Raw genomic sequence first — 20,488 nt, 5'->3', positions numbered from 1 at the left:
AGAAAAGAAAATTGTCAGAGTAGAATTTGTTTTTTCTTTGCTTGCCTCCCAGGGCTTCAGTAGATAACAGATGTGTGAACTCATTGTAACGCCTGTAAACTCTGTGAACTGTGCACTTCTGATCCAATCAGCTGAGTCATGTCTTAATAGCAGTTACAGACAGATCATCACACAATGGTTAGTCAATCATGCTGAATATTGTTACGTTATTATGGGACAGTAACAGAGCTATGCACTTCTTATCAAGCTAAAAGTTTAAGGGCTTTTTGTGCAAATGCCATAAACATGACATATGCATGATAACATGCTAATTTGTACAACCAACTACGCCCCTCCACTCATACAATCTGCTTTCCTTATGAATGAAGTGTCAGGTGAAGAAGCTGAGGAACTGTCCAAAGACATGTTTAACACCCCTTTTATATGATTGCACTCTGAACCTAAAGATGAAAGCTTGAATTAACGAAGAAAGATCCGAACCACCGTTGTAGTAACTGTTATCTCTGGGTGGGGCTTTTTTTTTTTGAAGCCAGCTAACAAGAAAGTGTTGAACTGGCTTCGTTTTAAACTCTGGACAACCCATTCTTACTTGTTGAATTTTGAATTTGAAGCCATGCAAATAGAGAAGACTGTTGGCCTCACATTGTTCGGTGGATAAAGAAACAGAGCACATAATGAAAACAAAAATGTTTCTGTTGAACTTGCTGTGATTCCCAGTTGTTCTCTCTGTCACATTCATATTTACGGTTGCTGTGTTAAACCCTTGAAAATGGCAAAAACAAGGGCAGCTAACGTGAGGCTACATCTTCATTTTTTGGCACTCCTCTCTGGCTCATCACTCCTGTTATTTTATAGTCTCACTGCCAGTGTCGATCTTTGGTTCAATAACCTTCAGATGTGCTAGTATAGCACCAAACCCCAAAGTACTGGTGTGAGACTTGATATGTCAGCAAGTAATGAAGTTTTTTCTTTCTTTAATTGTTTTTCTCACACTACTCCCACAGAACAAATATGGACAATAAGGCATTGGAACCTGATTCTGTGAATATCCCCATGGAAGAGGCAATCATGTGTAATGGAGGCAGCCAGCCTTCAGCTCCAGCTCCGCTTCAGCAGGAGCCATCCCTCTTGAAGAAGGTTGAGAATCAGATCACTGACACACAGCGTTTCTCCCACCTACCCAATCGCTCAGCCGTGGATCTGGAGTTTATCAACGTCTCTTACACTATTCAAGAGGGACCATGCTGGAGGAGGAGAGGTAACCTATATTGTATCTGCCCATCTTTTATTTAAGCATTTGAAATACTTACTGTAATAGGGCAAAGTACCACGTGATTAAAATGGGGATCAGGTGAAAAGCTTTCTGAGGAATGAATGACCTACTGGTGTTTCACAGAATAACACATGATTCTACAATTAAGTCACTTTAAAAGGTGCATAATTGTTCATTGGCGTATATTGTTAATTTTTGAACTTGAAGAATGAAGGGCATTTTCAATACAGACTATTTGACCTCACTTTGTGTACTGTCCAGTGTTAGGCAAAGGGGGGTTATTGATAGATAGATAGATAGATAGATAGATAGATAAGTACTTTATTCATCCCAATTTGGGAAATTATTGTGTTGCAGCAGCAGCGTACATTTAACAAGCAAATAGAATAGAATTAGAATAGAAATAGAATGAAAATAGAGAATAAACATTAGCTATATACTGTAGTTGTGGCTTTCTCCCCTTTCACAGACATGACGGAATAGAGTATGAGAAAGATTAACACAAAAGGGACCATTGTCTGGATGACTGAATGTCATCGCTTTATCACCCATTAATGAAGCCAATAATGTAAGGTATATCATGTGTGGAAGTTTTTAGAGAGAATTTACACTTTACTGTGCAAGCAAAGAATAGCTAGAAAGCTTTGTGTTCAGCCACATTTTCCTGAAACCATTCCCATTTGGAGCCTACTGCACCTGTTTGTTGTTTGTTCAGTGCGATGGATGTGCACCTGTGGAACAGGTTTTCTGTTCACACAGAGCAGATGGAAGGGAACCTCAAGAAGCTCTAAAGGGGTGCCACAGACTGAAATGAGTTGCTTCTCGAATAATAGGCCCTGGATCCCCAGTGACCTAAAAAAGCTTGTTAACATGGAGAAGGTCAGATGGTGTGCATGAAAATCTTCAGAAAAAGCATCTGAGGGATGTGTGGTCAGTGATGAAAAAGTTCTCAGGCTTTAAGGAGAAAAGGGATCTGACTAATTGAAATTTGAACAGAACTAATAAACTTCCAATATTTTCCACAGGTTCAGTTGAGAAGAACACTTGGCATTCTACTCCCCTGCCTGCAGCTCCACAGACCTCACACCAGCATCCCTGTCACCACTTTACAGTATCACTCTGCACCGTAGTCATGGATCTTAACATAGGCGTAGGAACCGGGGGGGTATTAATTTACGACATATTTAAGATATGCCCCCCTCCCTCTCATCCAATCTCATCCATCTTCCCTTATGACCCCAGAGCAGTTGCCTAAACGTCCCACACCAAGAATGTCCTGGAGAGACCGTTATTGGCTCGCCTGAGTAAGCAAGTGAACACCTTTCAAGAGCCACTACATTTTGCTTATCATCCTGGAGGTGGTGCTTTGATTTCTCCCGTGCTTTTGATACAGTTCAGCTTGCATTACTTTGTGAGAAGTTCCAGAAAATAGAGATGGATCCCTTAACAACCACTTGGATTACTGACTACCTGACAAACACACTACAGTTTGTGAGATTAAAAGGTTGTGGGTCCAAGACGGTGGTCAGCAGCACATGGGACTCTGTTTTTCTTCACTCCGTTCAGTAGAAGTCATCTGTCATCTCCACAAATACTCAGATAACTCTGCAGTTGTGGAGTTTATAAGTAAAGGCCTCTGTATGCTTCTCCGTCGCTATCCGTCAATCCGACTCCGTGGTCACTAAACCTTTCGAAGTTCTCCGTCGGGATGTCGGATACGCAAGGCAGTTCACCTCCCGATCAGAAGGCGGCGCTACGTTAGTCGACCCAATCATCTATGGTGAAAGTGGTTGATTGATTGTTCACCTTCCGGCTCCGTTCCAGTCCTCACAGTGAACGATGGCGACCGAGAGAGAAAGACTGTTGTTGGAGTTGGAGCTTGTTGATGTTGAAATGCAAATAATTTTGACCAAATGTTGACCGGCACACAGTAAACTCTTTCAAAAATGGCGGTGTTGTTGTTCTGAGAGGAAGGCGCTAAACCGGAAAAGTGATTCCGGAAATGATATTGTTAGCCGACCAATCACAACCCTTGCGGTCTCCGTGAGTCTCCGCCTCCTCGACGGATAGATAGATAGGAATGTTGGCCGACGTACGCAAGCGACGGAGAGCGTCTCCGGGAGGGTCTCCGATGACGGAGAGGGCTCTCCGCTCCGTGGCCTTTCCCAGACGACCATAAATCAGGCTTAATGATCAAGGAGCTGAGCACAGGGAGCTATCTGCTCAACCATTTTGTGGTTGGAACAGTCACCCAATCCTAAATGTAAACATTGAAACCCTGAAGCTGATTATACAAAGAAGAATTACAGTGCTGCTGAACTTAATGGACAATGCATCACACCCTCTATATAACAGTGATCAAACAGCAGTGTGTATTTGTATTTTTCTCACCCGGAGTGAGAAAGTTTTCCCAAGTGGAACGGGGCCTGGCAATACTCAAATACTGACGGCTTTTCTGCAGATGGGTGATCCTTGAATTAATTTAAGTTCAGGGACAAATCTTTGAAGGATTTGGTCTGACTTTGAGTAAGTGAGTCGTACATACTACAGATTTAGTATGAGGAGTCTGGTGTGGTCCAGTCCTTCACCCAAAGCCTTAGGAAATTCCTGTGTGGCATGTATATTGATATATGACAGACATATGATATGTTGACAGACAACCAGTTGCCTGGGTGCACACAGTTCTATAGTGCAGGCATTAGTCAGTGATGATGCAGTGCTCATCCCATATCTGACTGTCAGGGGCACAACTTCCAAATCGTTTGTGGGGTGTTAACTTCAGCATTAGGGGACTGGGAAGCCATGGTTAAACATACAGTGTTACACTTTATTGCAGCCATGGTAATAGAAGTGTTAGCATGTTGTACCCAACAAGCTATTGTTGGTGTTTGGACACAAAGCAAACAAATCATAAGCAACTGTCTATTGTGGTTACTAGCTATTGGCTCCAACACATACATATTAGACCAGGGGCCTACAGTAGCCAGAAACAGCTTGACTAATTGTTATTTGAATATCCTTGTCCAACAGTTAGCAAAAAGGCTAACTGTGGGTATGTAGCAGCTAGTTTGTTGCAGATGCTTTATGACTAATGTGAAATGACAGTCTGGCCACACACATAGCTAACTTGCCACAGGTGACTGTGGCAGCTGGAACATGCTTCAGCCTAGCCCAGGATTAGGTGGGTTTGGTAAATGGATGGATGGATGAAGATGTGCATTGATATCATCTGAAGGAGTAGACCAGACTGATCCAGAGTTGTTGAAATCAAATAAAGTACATTTATAAAGCCCATGGAAGATATCCAGTTGACTCGATGTAAATGTACAATCACAGCTATAAAGGAAAACACATAGAGCAGAGAAATAAACAATTATAACCAATAATAGAACAACAGAGACATTAAAAGCAGTGCAGGGTATACTTGGGCATATGGAGTATACTCACAAATTTTTCAGTAATAGATTATACTTCCTTCTAAATCCCCTTTAAAGTGCATTGTGTTAAGCGGTTTGTATTTCCTAGGAAAACAAAGACGTAATTTAAGTCTGTCTGACGATAACCACTAAATGTAGCCTTACGATCTGTTAGGGTGGAGAAGAAAAGGCAGTCTTTAAGTATTAGTGCCGATGACGAGATGAGGAACCGGTGCATACTCTGACAGCTACACTACTTACAATCACGCATTGAAACCTGCTCACTTGGGATGCCGGCTGAAATGGAGAACCAGAGAGAAAGAGAGTGGACAAAATGAGAGAGACCGCAAGAAAAAGAGCAGGAGAAGAAAAGAAAGAACATGGGGAAGAAGCCCATTTTTGCTGCAGTCATATACAGTCTATTGAATACCCTCTCTTCTGCTTTCAGGTTTCAAAGCTTTATTGAAGTGCCTTTCTGGAAGGTTCTGCAGTAAAGAACTGATAGGGATCATGGGGCCTTCAGGGTCTGGGAAGTCCACTTTAATGAACATTCTAGCTGGGTACAGGTGAGAAAGCAGTTTACCTCTTACTATGGAAAAAATAAATTGCTAATACAGCGCACACAGTATTGCTTGTGTAGGAGTTTGGGATTCTGTATGAGTTGGTCAGTCTGTCTAACCCAATGAACAGTTTGGTTTGTATTGTTCTTACTGCTCAGGGAAGCAGGGATGAAGGGTCAGATCCTGGTAAATGGGAAACCCAGGGACTTGAGGACATTCAGGAAAATGTCGTGCTACATCATGCAGGAAGACAAACTGCTGCCACACCTCACTGCTAAGGAGGCCATGATGGTGAGCTGTTATGAAAAATCTCAACTCATGCAGGACAAGTATTGTAGTTGTAGTTACGAGTCTTACGTTTGAAATTCTTCAAGGGTCAGTGGTTTTGTGCTGCAGGAATGGGCTTTCCACCTGTCACTAGCTCTCGCTGCACATATTAAATAGATTTTATTTTATGTAATAACACATATTTCCTCTTTGCTCCAGGTTTCGGCCAACTTAAAGCTGAATGAATCTATGGGTGTGAAAAAAGAACTGGTGAGCAATGCAATTAACATATATCAACTCAACATACACAAGCATAATACTGTTGTTAATAACAGTTAAATCAAGTCAAGTCAAGTCAACTTTTATTGTCAATGCTGCTATATCTGCAGGATATACACAGAATTTATATAGTGTTTCCCTCTTATCCCTGGTGCAAAACAGCAATAAACATGAAGTAAAATATAAAGTAGAAGATAAAAAAATATTAATATATATTAATTAATATATATTATATATTATTAATATATACTAGCTAAAAGCATTCTGACAGCCTGGTGGACGAAGCTGTCTCTCAGTCTGCTGGTTCTCGCCCGGAGGCTCCTCAGTCTCTTTTTAACATACATTCTCCTAAAAAGTAACTGACCTTAAAAGCATTGAAGTCACATAACCAGCCAAGATAAAAGCAATTAGGACACACTCCACTCTGGACATACATACCCAATTTGGATGAAACGTGCTAGGTTTATAATCCTGGCACAATGGTCTTAGTCAATTGTTTGCCTTACATTTCTCATGTGGATCACATTTGTGGGTTACGTGACATTAATAAGACGCTTTTTTTGTCATGACTAATTGACTTTTCTTAGTTTCTATAAACCAGTAAGGAAAAACAGTAAAACTTGGACTGAATACCTTTAAATAAATGTCAAAAGCATATTTAGCATATTCACCAATGAATACAAAGCTATAGCAGGTTCAGACTGTACAATATCTATGTCTGATAAAATAGTAACAGTGATTACAGATTGACAACATTTTATCATGACCTGGAAAAAAGATTTGACAGACTAATTATAGTAAGCTGTCTTATGAAAAGAGGTGGAAAAGACAGATTTTCAGACAGAAAACTAAAGAAATCTCGAAGTGGGGAAAAAAAAAAGGTATGTGGAAATCTTTACATCTGTTGGTCAATGTCACTGACAACTTGTGAAATCTGCCAGTTGAGATGAACCAAGGTAAAAACTAAATTTGGCTGGTTAGTCATCAATTGTCTCCCAACACGATCCATTTTATGGCATAGAACAAACTGTACCCTGTCTGCCCTTTCCAGTCCTGACTAAGTAGTTGGGGTATTATGGTTCTGAATGTCATGAGTAGTGGAGATAGCAGACCCAATGAAGAAAAAGACACTTGAAAGACGTTTTCCCTTGCCCGGACGTGGGTCATCGGGGCCTCCCACTGGAGCCAGGCCTATACCCATGGGGCCCGGTCAGGCACAGTCTGAAGAGATGATGTGGGCTGGGCAACAGCCGAAGGCGGAGACCTTAGCGGTCTGATCCTAGGCTTCTGAAGCTGGCTCTTTGGACGTGGAATGTCATCTCTCTGTTGGGGAAGGAGCCTGAGCTGGTGAGAGGTTCCGGCTAGATATAGTCGGACTCCAGAGTTGCCTGTAGTGAGAGGCGCAGAGCAGGTGTGGGCATACTCATTGCCCCCCGGCTGTGTGCCTGTACATTGGGGTTTACCCCGGTGGACGAGATGGTAGCTTCCCTCCGCCTTCGGGTGGGGGGGACGGATCCTTACTGGTGTTTATGCTTACGCACCAAACGGCAGTTTAGAGTACCCACACTTTTTGGAGTCCCTGGAGGAGGCACTGGAGAGTGCTCCTGCTGGACGCTCCCTCGTCCTGCTGGACGCTCCCTCGTCCTGCTGGACGCTCCCTCGTCCTGCTGGACGCTCCCTCGTCCTGCGGGACGCTCCCTCGTCCTGCGGGACGCTCCCTCGTCCTGCTGGGAGACTTCAATGCTCACGTGGGCAATGACAGTGAGACCTTGAAGGGCGTGATTGGGAGGAACGGCCCCCCGATCTGAATCAGAGTGGTGTTTTGTTATTGGACTTCTGTGGTCGTCATGGACTGTCCAAGGAGTCGGTCTCCTCAGCAACTTCTGACAAATCTCTTCTTCACAGTGACATAATGGTATTATTAGAACATAATTTAGAAAAGAATATATATTGATATTCAGGAAATGCTTGCTCTGTTGTAGTTTTACCTGGTTGTTTTAGTTTTGTAGTTTTAGTTTTAATTGATTCTCACTTTGTTTTTAGCTGTGATTTGTTTTTAATGGTGCAACTGTGATAAACGGTAAATTGTCCACAGTTAAATAGTGCCTTTTTAAGGTTCTACAAACGTATTATGTGTTTCTCATTCACTCCTTCACACAGACACTTGTACAACGCTTCATATCATATATACGCACTATATACAGTATGCAGGGCTTTTCCTCTACAAACACACACAGATGGACATATCAAGGACAATGCTGGGTTCAATTGGCCTTGTGCAAGAACATTTTCGTATTTTTATTCTATTTTTTATTTTTTATTTTTTCCCTTGTCCTGTCCAGCATTATGGCAGCAGAATTGCAATCTGAATACCGTTTATGCTAAACACATTTGCTATGCCAAGGGAAGCTTTATGAATGTAAAGCTCCCCTTGACACCCATCAGCTCCTCATTTTTATTTATTTATTTTTGTTACAATATTTAACATGATATGATAATAGTGCCGAACCGGACCCGGGGACAGAGAGATAGGGAAAGCGAAGAAGAGAAAAAAAGAACAGAAACATAACAAGAGACAAACATAAAAAACAATGAAAAATCCGACAACCAGCTGCTACACCTGTAAAAACAAAACTGAAGACGATTCACGGCTTTTGTGGGGAATCCAACCTTAGAAGCACCAGGAGCACCTGTAAGCAGACAAGCAGAGAACAAACACACAAACAAAAAAAACACAAGCAGCAGCAATCTCATATTATACACAGGTGACCTTAAACCACAGGACAGCACAACAACTGCTTAGTGAGCATGGTACTGGGCTAATGAATGTGAGTATGAGTGTGTGTGCATGAACATGCAATACACGTAGATGGTCCCACATAATAACCATGCTTAGATATCAGTGTATAGTGGCACAATCCCCCCCCCCAGCAATCAGAAGCAGGCCGAGAGGGCCCCCAGACCCAGGCCACCAACAGCCAAGGAGCACAGAACCCGGGAAGCCCATCATAGGGACGACCACGCATCCCCCAGAAGACAGCAGAGGAAGCTCCCGGACAGAGCCCCCACAAGCATCGGGCAGAGCCTCCCCGGCGACCTACCAGCCCCGCCAGGCCCCCGCCACCCAGACATGGGCCGCGCGCTGGAACTGGCCCCCGCGAGCCCGAGCGCCACCAAAACCCCCCGGCAGGGGCCCCGCCCAACACCCGAGAGGGCCAGGCGCCCCAGACAGCCAGAAAATGGATTTTTTTTAAAAACGTCTCGCCACTGCCAGGCGCTCGATGACTGCAACTAAAGCCGTGCAATCAGTTGTTGCCTCATCATGATGGTTAATGTACTGTTCTTAAAGCCAACAGCCAGCTAAACTCATTTCTTCAACAAATCCCCCAAGGAAGAGGCAGATCTTGTAGTAAGCGAGGTTTATTGAAAAGAAGGTAAAACTGAAATAAATACAAATACAGCATTTAAGTATATATTAATGTCTAAACATCAGGTAAGTATCAAATAATAAGGTAAGTATTATAAAATATCTACACAGATAGCTAGGAGAGATACATAACTAAATGCTATACTTAGCTTAGCTTTCATGCTAATAAGGTCAATGGTAAGTCACACAAAGGAATTGCTAACATTAGCTGAGTCACACATCATTTCCAGTACAATAACTGCATTACTGTTTCCACATGAACTAACTTATTTTCCCATCAAAAGATCGCCTAAACTATTTATTCACTCATTAACTTCTTCTTTCTACAGGTAAATCAACATAAATCTACTTACTGGCAATGCCACACCAAAATGGAGAGATAAAGTTCAGAGGAGCTGAGCTGACATGTGTCCTTCACCTTGAACAACTGAAAAACTGACTATTCCCAGGAACCGGAAGTGACATCATGCCCCAATCTGAGAATTACTGTGTCAAAATAAAAGTCACTATCAAAATATATTACCTATGGCATTACAGTTAATAATAATAATACATTTTATTTATAAAGCACTTTACATTAAAACAATATCAAAGTGCTACAGTGCAAGCTTAAAAGAAAAGAGGGGCACAAGTTAATAAATGTTAAAAAGTGCAATAAGATTAATAGAAAGCTTTCCTAAAAAAATGTGTTTTTAGGCTACGTTTAAAAGCATCAGTGGTCTGTGGGGCCCTCAGATGGTCTGGGAGGGTGTTCCACAGCCTTGGAGCTGCAGAACAAAAGGCCCGGTCACCCATAGTGCAGAGCTTGGTTCTGGGAGCTTTGAGGGTGTGCGAAGCTGCGGATCGAAGGGTGCGTGTGGGGGGGTGGGGGGTGAGGAGTTCTTTGAGGTATTGGGGGGCATGTCCATGAATGCACTGGTGGGTGAGGAGGGAGACCTTGTATTCAATCCTGAGTGGGACAGGGAGCCAGTGGAGAGATTTGAGGATGGGGGTGATGTGGTAAAATTTGCGCACCCTCATCAGGATCCTGGCAGCGCTGTTCTGGATGTATTGCATTCTCTGGATATTCCTGCCAGAGATCCCGATGAGGAGTGCATTGCAGTAGTCCAGCCTGGAGGAGACAAAGGCGTGGACGAGCTTCTCTGCATCAGCCAGGGTAAGGGTTGGGCGGAGTTTGGCTATGTTCCTGAGGTGATAGAAAGATGTTTTGCAGAGATGTTTGATGTGGGTGTCAAAAGTGAGTTGTGGGTAAATTTTGACACCTAGGTTGGTGACAGAAGTGGAGAGGGGGATGTCTTGACCAGTGAAGGTGATGCTGGTGATGGTGGAAGAGCGGAGCTGGTGTGGGGTGCCAACTAGAATGGCTTCTGTTTTGGAGCTGTTTAGTTGTAGGAAGTTGTGCTTCATCCACGTCTCAATCTCCTCCAGACAGGTGGTCAATGTGGATGTTAGTAGGGGGGCAGTGGAAGTGGGAGCTGTTCGAAGATAGAGTTGTGTGTCATCAGCATAGCAGTGGTAGGGTATCCCATGCTTGCTGATGACCTTGCCTAGGGGAAGCAGGTAGAGGGTGAAGAGGGTGGGTCCCAGCACAGAGCCCTGGGGGACACCACAGATGACCTTGTGTGTGTGTGATTTTGCTTTGCCCAGGGCTACATATTCAGTTCTGTTTGTCAAGTAGGAGGTGAACCAGTTTAAAACATTTTCTGAGAGACCAATGGTGTGTTGCAGACGGTGGAGGAGGATGCTGTGGTCAACTGTGTCAAAAGCAGCTGTTAGGTCAAGGAGGATGAGGAGAGATGGGGAACCAGAATCCGATGCCATCAGAAGGTCATTTGTGACCCTGACCAAGGCTGTTTCTGTGCTATGGCCAGGGCAAAAGCCAGACTGAAACTTTTCAAAAAGATTATTGTGTTTGAGGTGATCATGAAGTTGTGCAGCGACTACTTTTTCCAGAACTTTTGAAAGAAATGGTAGATTTGAAATGGGTCTGTAATTTGAGAGGATTTCTGGATCCAGGGTGTTTTTTTTAGCAGTGGTCTGATGACAGCGGTTTTTAGTGCAGATGGGATATGGCCAGCCAGGAGGCAGTGATTTATGATTTTGGTGATAACAGGAGATATGGCAGAGATGTTGGCCTTGAGCAGGGCTGAAGGGAAAGGGTCCAGAGCACAGGTGGATGGTTTAATTTTACTGACAATATCCTCCACCTCTCCCTGTGTGATCTTGAGGAAGGAGCAAAGAGGTTGGACATTTTCAGGCAGTGGGTCGGCAGTTTGAGGGGGCGGAGCAATAGTGGTGGAAAGATGTGAGCGGATGTTGGCGACTTTTTGTCTGAAAAAAGTGATGTGCATGTTGCACCTCTCATCAGTGACCTCAGAGTGGGAGAGTGATGGTGGTTTGAGAAGGTGATTTATTGTTGAGAAAAGTTGTTTTGAATTTCCAGGGCTGTTGTTTATAATGGTGGAATAGAATCTGGACCGTGCATCACTCAGAGCTTCTGCGTATGCCTTCCTGTGCTCCTTGTACGCCTGTTTGTGGACCTGGAGGTCTTGAGCCGCCGCTCAAGGACACGCCCAGCCGCCTTCATCTTACGCAGCTCACAGGTGTACCAAGGAGCTGAGCGTGAGAAGGAAACTGTCCTAGATGTTAAACGGGCGTGAACGTCCAGTAGGATACTCAGGGAATGGTTGTAGAAATCCACTGAGTCGGCAGCAGAGAGGAAATCAGCAGAGCCAGAGGAGAGAAGATGAAGGTCGAGGGCCAGGGCATCCGCATTAATCTTTTTCAGATTTCTGAATTTGATCTGCCGCTTGGGTTTAGTGTAGGGTGAAGGAAAAGGCAGCTCCATTGACACAACCTTGTGGTCGGAGACACCAAGATCATAAACCAGTGGGTTGCTGATGGGGGCAGAGTTTGAGATGACCAGATCGAGTGTGTGTCCCTTGGAGTGTGTAGGGACATCGACATGTTGTTGTAAGTTGAGAGAGTCCAGAAGCTGAAGGAATTCAACAGCGGGGAGACAGGAAGGGGTGTCGACATGAATATTTATATCTCCCAAAATTATGATATTGGCAGAGGAAGTACAAAGAGTTGTGAGGAGATCGGATATTTCGGGGATGAAGGCAGAGTTAGATTTGGGGGGGCGGTAGATGAGGAGGACAGTCATGGGGAAAGGGGGCTTAACTTTAAACGCTAGGCATTCACAGGAGGATGTTGCAGGCAGTGGAGTGGGGGAAAACTCCAGGTCCTGTCTGTGGATGACAGCAAGGCCACCACCGTGCCCAGTGGTGCGAGCTGCCTCCAAGTAGGTGTATCCGGGGGGACAGGCCTCATTTAGGGCGGAGTAAACCTCTGGCTGGTGCCAGGTTTCTGTCAGAAATCAAGTCCCTTTTCCCTGATATGTTCTTCAATCAGGGTGGATTTATTGTTGATAGACTGGGTGTTAAAAAGTTCAAATTTAAGCAATGACTGTGGAGTGAATTTTTGTACAGGTCATAACACATTGAAATCCACTCCACGTAGACTGGAATCCATGTCATGGACACTATTCAGCCGAGTGTGCGTGAATCTCGCGGTATTGCCCCCGCTGGAACGCAGAGATCTCGCGGTGTTTCCCGTGTTGATCGTTGCCGGAGCGACGGCGTTCTGATGACGCATCAAACGTGCGACGGGTGACCAGAGACATGGGATGTTTGTAGCAGAGCAGCTCGGCTGGTTATGGAAAATGAAGTTTCGTCCCGAGCCTCTGTGGATGTAATGAGGGCGGCGAGGAAGTCCAAGCTCTTTGATGATGGAGACGTCAAATCCAGGAGCGGCCGCAGGTCTTAGTCGGCGAAGTTGCGCGATGGATTAGCTGAACGCCATGCTGACCACGCAAGAATGCTGCAGTCAGCTGCCAAACAGCGCTAGCTCGGAGCCGCAGCCGGCCAGCCAGATACAACCGGCCGTTTGTCAAGCGATGTGGTGGTCGGATCCAGAGAGCCCCTTCCAGGTGGAACAGGGCCGTCAGCTGTGGTTGTCTGTAGCTGGTAGGGAGCGCTGGTAGCTGGTGGCTACCCCACCATAAGAAGATGGGTGAGTCGCAGCTCCGATGTCCCAAAAAGAGTGCCGGCGGTACGTACGGCGAAAAAAGCAGCTTTGCTAATAAAATATCTATCTAAAATAAAGCTATAGAAGCAATTTAAAGTTATTGCGGGTGGAGAAGCGGAGAACAATCAGCGCCAGCGTCCTCTCCGATCTGTACCTGACCACAGATTCTATAATACTACAGATTCGCAACTCACGGTGCATTTCCGGTTTCCAACGAGGCGATTTTGGTTGCAGTTCCACCCTCTTTCCACGTGGGGCGCTCAATTTTGGAGACCAGAATGAATGGATTCCTATGGAGCTATACGCCCTAGCGTGCCCTTATCTCAAGATATAATTTTTTCTCTAGTAATTCGAATGTTGTGTTCGAAAGAGGATAATACCCATGGCTGAGTTTTAGATTTTTAGAGCCACTCATTTGCTTAAAAAAAGGATTTTAAGTGTATATGACGTCATACATAGCTTACGACCGGAGATGCCGCTTTACGGCAACAATCCTGCTTGTTGTTGGTCTCAAAGGCAGCAGCGTTTTCAAGGAAGAGCTGTAGTAAGAGAGAATCTGTGGTAACATCACAGATTCTTAGGCTGTGGTAACATAAGCGGAAAAAGTCCATCTTAATTCTGTTGTCGCTTGGTATGGAGCCAGCCGTCAAGCGGTGCCTCTGGTCGTAATTCATTCTTTCGCCGGTAACCAGCTGTCATTAGCACAATGCTAGCGCGTTGTGGACAACAAGAAGCCAACCTGTAAGAAATCAAAGGGATATATGTACTCGTTCAGTAGATTTTTGACTTGAAACCCATGTTGAGCTCTCAGAAACTACATTCAAATCTGAGCGCTCTTGAGGAGACTTAGGTGAAACTGACCATTTGTAGCATCTAGCTCTATTGGGCCCAATTCATTCTGGTCTCCACCGACGCGCCCAGTGGAATTCTGGTGGAACTGCAGCCAAAAAGCCGGTACAATGGGGCTTAATAGTAAGTGGCAAGGCTGTTAGTTATAATGGCTGTGACCTGACTGAAGATCCAAACCAAGTCACTGGCTTGGTTCTTCGATGGGGCGGTCCATGAGGGGGGGTCTTCTGGCACCACACCTTCTGGTCTGCCTGGGCTGGTTCAGGTAGTAGGAGACCTTCGTTCATGGCAATATTGTGCAAAACGCAGCATGCCTTCTCTGGGCTATAGAGCAGTTTGCCCCCCGCTGTATGGAGACACACCCACCTGGCCTTCAGCTCAGTGCGCTCCACAACAGCACGGGTGCTTTGATGCGTATATGTGTGCAGTCTATTGCTCCGATTATGTTTGTTAGTCCAGCCACAGCATGAAAGTCCCTCTTAATCTGTACTTGTTGGACAGCGGTGTATGGGAATCTGATGTACCATGGGTGATAAACTGATGAGAGCTTTGATGACCAAGGGGCGCGCACGACTCACAGAGGACTGGGACACCCCCGATCTGTCTCCAATTTCCCTCTGAAAGGTTCCAGTGGCCAAAAATCCAAGGGTGGTGAGGACCTGGACGTGTGGTGGAATTGGGTTTGATCGGCGTGTTTCTCTCTGGAGTTGTGGCTCTAGCAAGCTGCATATTTGCAGCAGCACAGTCCTTGGCAATCTAAATCACGATGTCAGCCATTCGTCTGTCTACACGGTCTCGGCATCCAAAAGTAGCAACTCCTTTTAGGAAACTCCTACGACAGGTCTGGATCATTCGTAAATTCTGTTCGTACCTGAAAGAAAACGTAAAATACGAAAAGATTGGTGAATGCGCAAATTCTCTTAAATCACTCGTACGCACAACTTAAGAACAAATCTGTGCGTACGAACGGTTGTTGCATGAGGCCCAATGTTTTGCCCAAGGAACCTTGAATGCAATGGAGATGAAACCACCTGTTCAGGCAGGATCCGAAAAGGAGACTTATATGAGGGTAAATCCCTATCTTTAATCAAGAGCATATGTTTTAGATTGGTAGTATAACTGTATATATGATGTGATATGATATATGTAAAGAAGAAGATCTCAAACTGAGCAGAGCAGATTTGCTTGCGAAGAGAGGTTTTGAGTGCGAGGACAGAGTGTTAAGAGGGAGCAGAGCAAAATCTGAGCATGAAAACAAGGAATCCTCGTCTTCAATCGAAAACATATGCTCTTCATCAAAGATAGGAATTTACCCCCATAGACTTAGGGGAGCAGGTAAAAAGGTAAGCGACTTTATTTACAAAGGAGTGATGAATGAACATAAATCCAATGGGGACTGCAGGTAACTGTAGTCCAAATAAGTCCTTGTGAGATCTGTGGCTCTGAGAGGTGAGTTCATAGAGTCCTCTTAACTTAACAATAAATTTGGTTTTCCAAGCGAGTTTTTTTCCTGACGGGGTGCAACTTTGACTGACTTCCTGTGAATCTCCTTGTCGTGGTGAAGATAAGGTGGTAATAGTGAAGACAGTGCAGAGTAGCTTTTCCTCACTGTAGTTGTCTTGGATGGCAATAAAACGGTTGACCTCCAGTTTCCCTGAAAGGACAATAAAAACGTAGTACCAAAACCACAAGATCTTGGCTTTGAACATGCGATCAGGTAAATACTTGGCCACTGTAGTTCCACTGTAGCTGAACAAACAGTCTGGTGCAAATACAGGGAAGATGGAGCAGACAGGATGAGCCACAGGTAGAGAAAAGAGCAATCAGGACTCCAGCACTGCCACGCCCACGAGACACAAGAACACACAGACAGAGAGAAAATCAAGCAACAGATACAACCCTCCAGTGTGGGGAGAAAAAGGAGTCGGACTCACCTTTGTAGCCTCTTATGGGGAATTTATTGAACAGACCGTCACCGAGACTTGTACATTTCAGCATGCACGGAGATTCCCAATGACCTCAGCTTGTTACCACCTCTTATACTCTTCTCCATCATCCTGTGTGTATGTGGCCCAAACCTAACCTCTGACGCCTGCTGTCTGAGAATGCTGCTACAACTTCGTCATGGTCTAGATTGTTCATCCTTACCTTGAACAATATATGGGTCGAGCAGCATCAAGACATGCAGAGAATGCTTCGAGCAGTGTCCAGGCCCTGCTCTCCCACACCAGTCATAAGGCAACCACTCCACACCCGGACTCTGGTATACCAAGGATGTCCACATGCGGTCCTGGAGGTTTTAGATGTTTCCCAGCTTCAGACCAACGCATCCTTAGCAGGCTGCTGCAGAACTTAACGTTCTGAAGTGATCCGTGTAATCTGGATTTTTTTTGACCCTCTGCTTCCTCTGCGTCTCACGCCCTCTTCTCAGGTGAACGAGATTCTGACCGCTTTAGGACTCCTCGACTGTGCTCACACTCGTACCAGCTTACTGTCAGGCGGTCAGTGTAAACGTTTGGCCATTGCTCTGGAACTGGTCAACAATCCTCCGGTCATGTTCTTTGATGAGCCCACCAGGTAAGACAGAAAGTTTTCATTTGAATTTAGACTTGTTTGGGATGTGTTACTTTTATTCATGGAAGAGGGCCAGTAAATGACTGCTGGTGAATCAGATATATACCGTCTGTCCATCAGGAATCGGAATACAGTACGAGACTTAGAAAAAAAATTTAATCAATATGCTTTTTTCTTAGTTAATGGATGCATTTTTAGTGTGTACTTTAGGATTCAAATTTGAAATGATTTTTGTAACAAAAGTTGATATTGAGGAAAGATGCTGAGGTCAGTCAGTTCCGACAACACGTTCGGCTGCAGATTCATAATGAGTCCAGTGGAAGATGGACTTTAAAACACTTAGAGTCCATTCTGGCAAATAAAGACAGTTTGGTGCATTCTATTCTGAATTCAACATAACTTAGCAAAGAGCAAAGAAGAAAAAGATAATCTGAAAATTATCTCAAAGAATCTGTAAAGTTTTTACAGGTTTCTCTGAATATCACCAGGTCAGATATTTTTCAATACAGCACAGATGAGTCAGATTTTTCTGGTTCAATAACCTGCATTTTTTAACCCCTGAATACAAAGATAGTGTGGGCCAGTTGTGCCTCACTAATGATGTTAATCATCAGCCTAATAATTTGGAATCTTGTATGATCTTCCAATTAACTTGAGTATAGTGTTAGCATAGAAAATGGGAAAAAAATGGCCAAAAAAACATTAAAGTTTTAGTTGAGTGGAATGACAGGTTAATTATAAAATCTACTTATGAGTTATACATCGGATGTTGAGCTAATGAGTTGAATGGATTTTGAAGTGCATTAGGTGAGACATTTTTAAAATTTCTAGCAAAAATAGACAATTTTACTTTCACTGTATATAAAAACTAGAGAGAATAAATAACAGATTACAATTATTGCTATTTAGTACATAAGTCAGAAACTGATGCTGTCCTGATGTTTTAGAGCCTGCACCAATATTTAGAACAGAATATATATATATATATATGTCACATGAGGACCCGGATGCAGATATTCCAAATAAAACATTTGATTTATTATAACCAATCCAAACAAAAGGCACGGCTGAGTCGGAATACAGAAACACAGGTGATGTGGGTGAAGCTGATGGCAGGGCAGGAGAGACTGAGGAAAACATGGCAACTAAAGACTAACCAGGAACATAAAACATGCAAGAACTAACAGACATGACAATATAACAGAAAGAAAGGATTTTACAGCAGTGAAAATAATACTTGGCTTCCTCTTCATCTAATGCGTTACACTTTGCAACATTATAAAATGCCAGTTCACAATGACCAGTGGAACCAGTGAGCTGCAATCATCCTCACATTCAGTACATATCTGATATCTGATGGATGAAAAGTGGGAGCCTTGAATTTGGCTTCATTTAGGTTCAATCTAGACAAAAAAAAAAAAAGTGAATATATTCACATGATAACGATTACTATTATGATGTGTCTTCGGTTAATGTTCTCACTGATTCTGTCTCTGTTTTCAGTGGCTTAGACAGTGTGTCGTGTTACCAGGTGGTGTCCTTAATGCGCTCTCTGGCACTGGGAGGACGTACCATCATCTGCACCATTCATCAGCCAAGTGCCAAATTATTTGAGATGTTTGACAAGGTGTGTATCTGTCATTCAAAGAAAGCAAATTTTGAATGAATGGTATGTGGATGTTACAGTTTTTTGATAAGTTGTGGAGTATTTTCCACAAACTCATCAACTATTTCAAGACAAATGAAGGTTGTCGTGGCCTCTCTTGTCCACAGCTCTTCATCCTCAGTCAGGGTCAGTGCATCTACAAAGGAAAAGTCCCTTACCTCATCCCTTACTTGAAGACTCTTGGCCTCTACTGTCCTACCTACCACAACCCTGCAGACTTCAGTATGTTCACTTCATTTTTATTCCCAATTTCCACACAGTGCTGCTGAGTATGAATTATTGCCCCAGGTACAAAGAAGTCGGGAAATGTGTAAATTTGAAACAAAAAGACACTGCCACAATATGCAAATGTATTAAACAAGTGTGACTTTCACTACAGAACATAGAAAACAAATGTTGAAAGAGAGGCATTTTACTATTTCATGAAAAATATTAGCTCATCTTGAATTTGATGGCAGGACATCTTAAAAAGCTGGTAGTGAAAGGAAACAGCAGGAGGAACATGTTTGAAGTAATTAGGTTAATGAGCAACATGTCTGTAACACGATTGGTTAAAAAAAGAGCAGCAGAGAGAGGCCGGGTACGCTGGAACCTCCCAGTCCTGAAACAGGGAGTGAGGGTGGGCATCCATGGTTGTTGTTCTGGAGCCCTGGGATGGACTGGCGACCTGTCCGGGACGCACCCTGCCTCTCGCCCCATCACCGCTGGGATAGGCTCATTTCTCAGACCGTGCACAGTGGAAAACATGCCCATGTCCCAACTTCTTTCAGACATGTTGTTGCCATGAAATTGAAGATCAGCTAATATTTTTCATGCAAATGTTTGGAATCAGGGTTGTAAGTATTTCAAGTTCATGAATTGATTTAGTTTATCTTTCCTTTTGCCTCTGGTCCAGTCATTGAGGTGGCATCAGGAGAATATGGAGACCTGAACCCTGTGTTGTTTGAGGCAGTCCAAGGTGGAATGTGTGCAGTAGAAGAGAAAAAGAACCAATGTGACACCAGCGGGACGTCAGTCTGTGCAACAAAGTGCTCCATGGTATGTAGTAGATGATGTGCTGTTATACTCAGGCTGGATTTCCAGTTGGGCAACAAGTGGTTCTTCAGTTAGTTACTGATGTGCACCACTAAACCAAAAAGCTTACTTGATTTTCTACGTCATATGGAAGGGCTTAAACTGTGCCACAGCAAATAGTTTATAGTTTTTTAACTTTCACCATCCGTACATGATGTATACTGTGAGTCCCTATGCTTCACTGTTGGAATGCCTCCAATGGAAAGTGGAAATAATATAATTAAAAGATGATACTTGTACATGCACTAGTGATGTTTATCTCTCATCAAATATATGCTTTGATAGATATCCAGATATATCCAGATGGTGTAAGATACAGTTCCGTGGTTTTTAAACAGAATAATTGAATTTGTGACAAATGGATTCAATGCAGTGTGATAAACTACTTAATATGTTTTCATTTTCCTTTGTAAATGAGAACAAGTCATTTTTATCTCTATGTGGCTAATAATAGTTAAGTAATTGGTTATTAATTGAATAATTGACTCACTGTGCATTTCTTACCTATTTTTGCTACTTTGATAACATGTCCGGTGCACAGTTGTTAGTCAGATTCAGTCTGGTGTGTATCTTTTAGGTTTTAATGTATGTACAGCATCATGTCTCCAAGGCAGTTACTCATTCAGACATACTGTCAGTCCGTAAATATTTAGCAATAAATACATGAATGTATGCTGTAAATACATCTGACTTAGCTTAATTAAGACTTCAATATTCAATTCAATTCAGTTTATTTATATAGCACTAAATTACAACAAATGTCATCTCAAGGTACTTAAATAGTAAAGTCCAATTCAAGCCAATTGGAGTTCAATTCATTGTAATCAAAATTAATTTCAAATTAGTCCAATTCATTCATATAGAGCCAATTCAAAAACAATTTCCTAGCTAAGCAAACCAACAGATTGCACTGAAACTTGTCTTCGGTCCAATCTCCCGTCCTGAGCGTGCCTGAGGCGACTGTGGAGAGAAACGACTCCCTTTGAACAGGAAGAAACCTCTGACAGAACCAGA

General features: G+C 43.5%; 1 protein-coding gene across 1 annotated transcript in view; it reads left to right on the top strand.

Moving 5' to 3' along the window:
- Nucleotides 1-1,011: 1,011 nt before the first annotated feature.
- The window catches only part of LOC142388957 (ATP-binding cassette sub-family G member 4-like), a 45,620-nt gene continuing 26,143 nt past the window's right edge, over nt 1,012-20,488 (top strand). The window contains exons 1-8 of the mRNA XM_075474513.1: nt 1,012-1,258; nt 5,138-5,255; nt 5,408-5,540; nt 5,736-5,786; nt 16,592-16,737; nt 18,238-18,361; nt 18,508-18,622; nt 19,296-19,438. Coding sequence (XP_075330628.1) covers nt 1,012-1,258; nt 5,138-5,255; nt 5,408-5,540; nt 5,736-5,786; nt 16,592-16,737; nt 18,238-18,361; nt 18,508-18,622; nt 19,296-19,438 — 1,077 coding nt within the window. The remainder of the gene's footprint in view (nt 1,259-5,137; nt 5,256-5,407; nt 5,541-5,735; nt 5,787-16,591; nt 16,738-18,237; nt 18,362-18,507; nt 18,623-19,295; nt 19,439-20,488) is intronic.

Source organism: Odontesthes bonariensis, chromosome 9 (assembly GCF_027942865.1).
Source record: "Odontesthes bonariensis isolate fOdoBon6 chromosome 9, fOdoBon6.hap1, whole genome shotgun sequence".
Classification (NCBI taxonomy): Eukaryota; Metazoa; Chordata; class Actinopteri; order Atheriniformes; family Atherinopsidae; genus Odontesthes; species Odontesthes bonariensis.
This window is presented reverse-complemented; position numbering and strand designations above follow the sequence as displayed.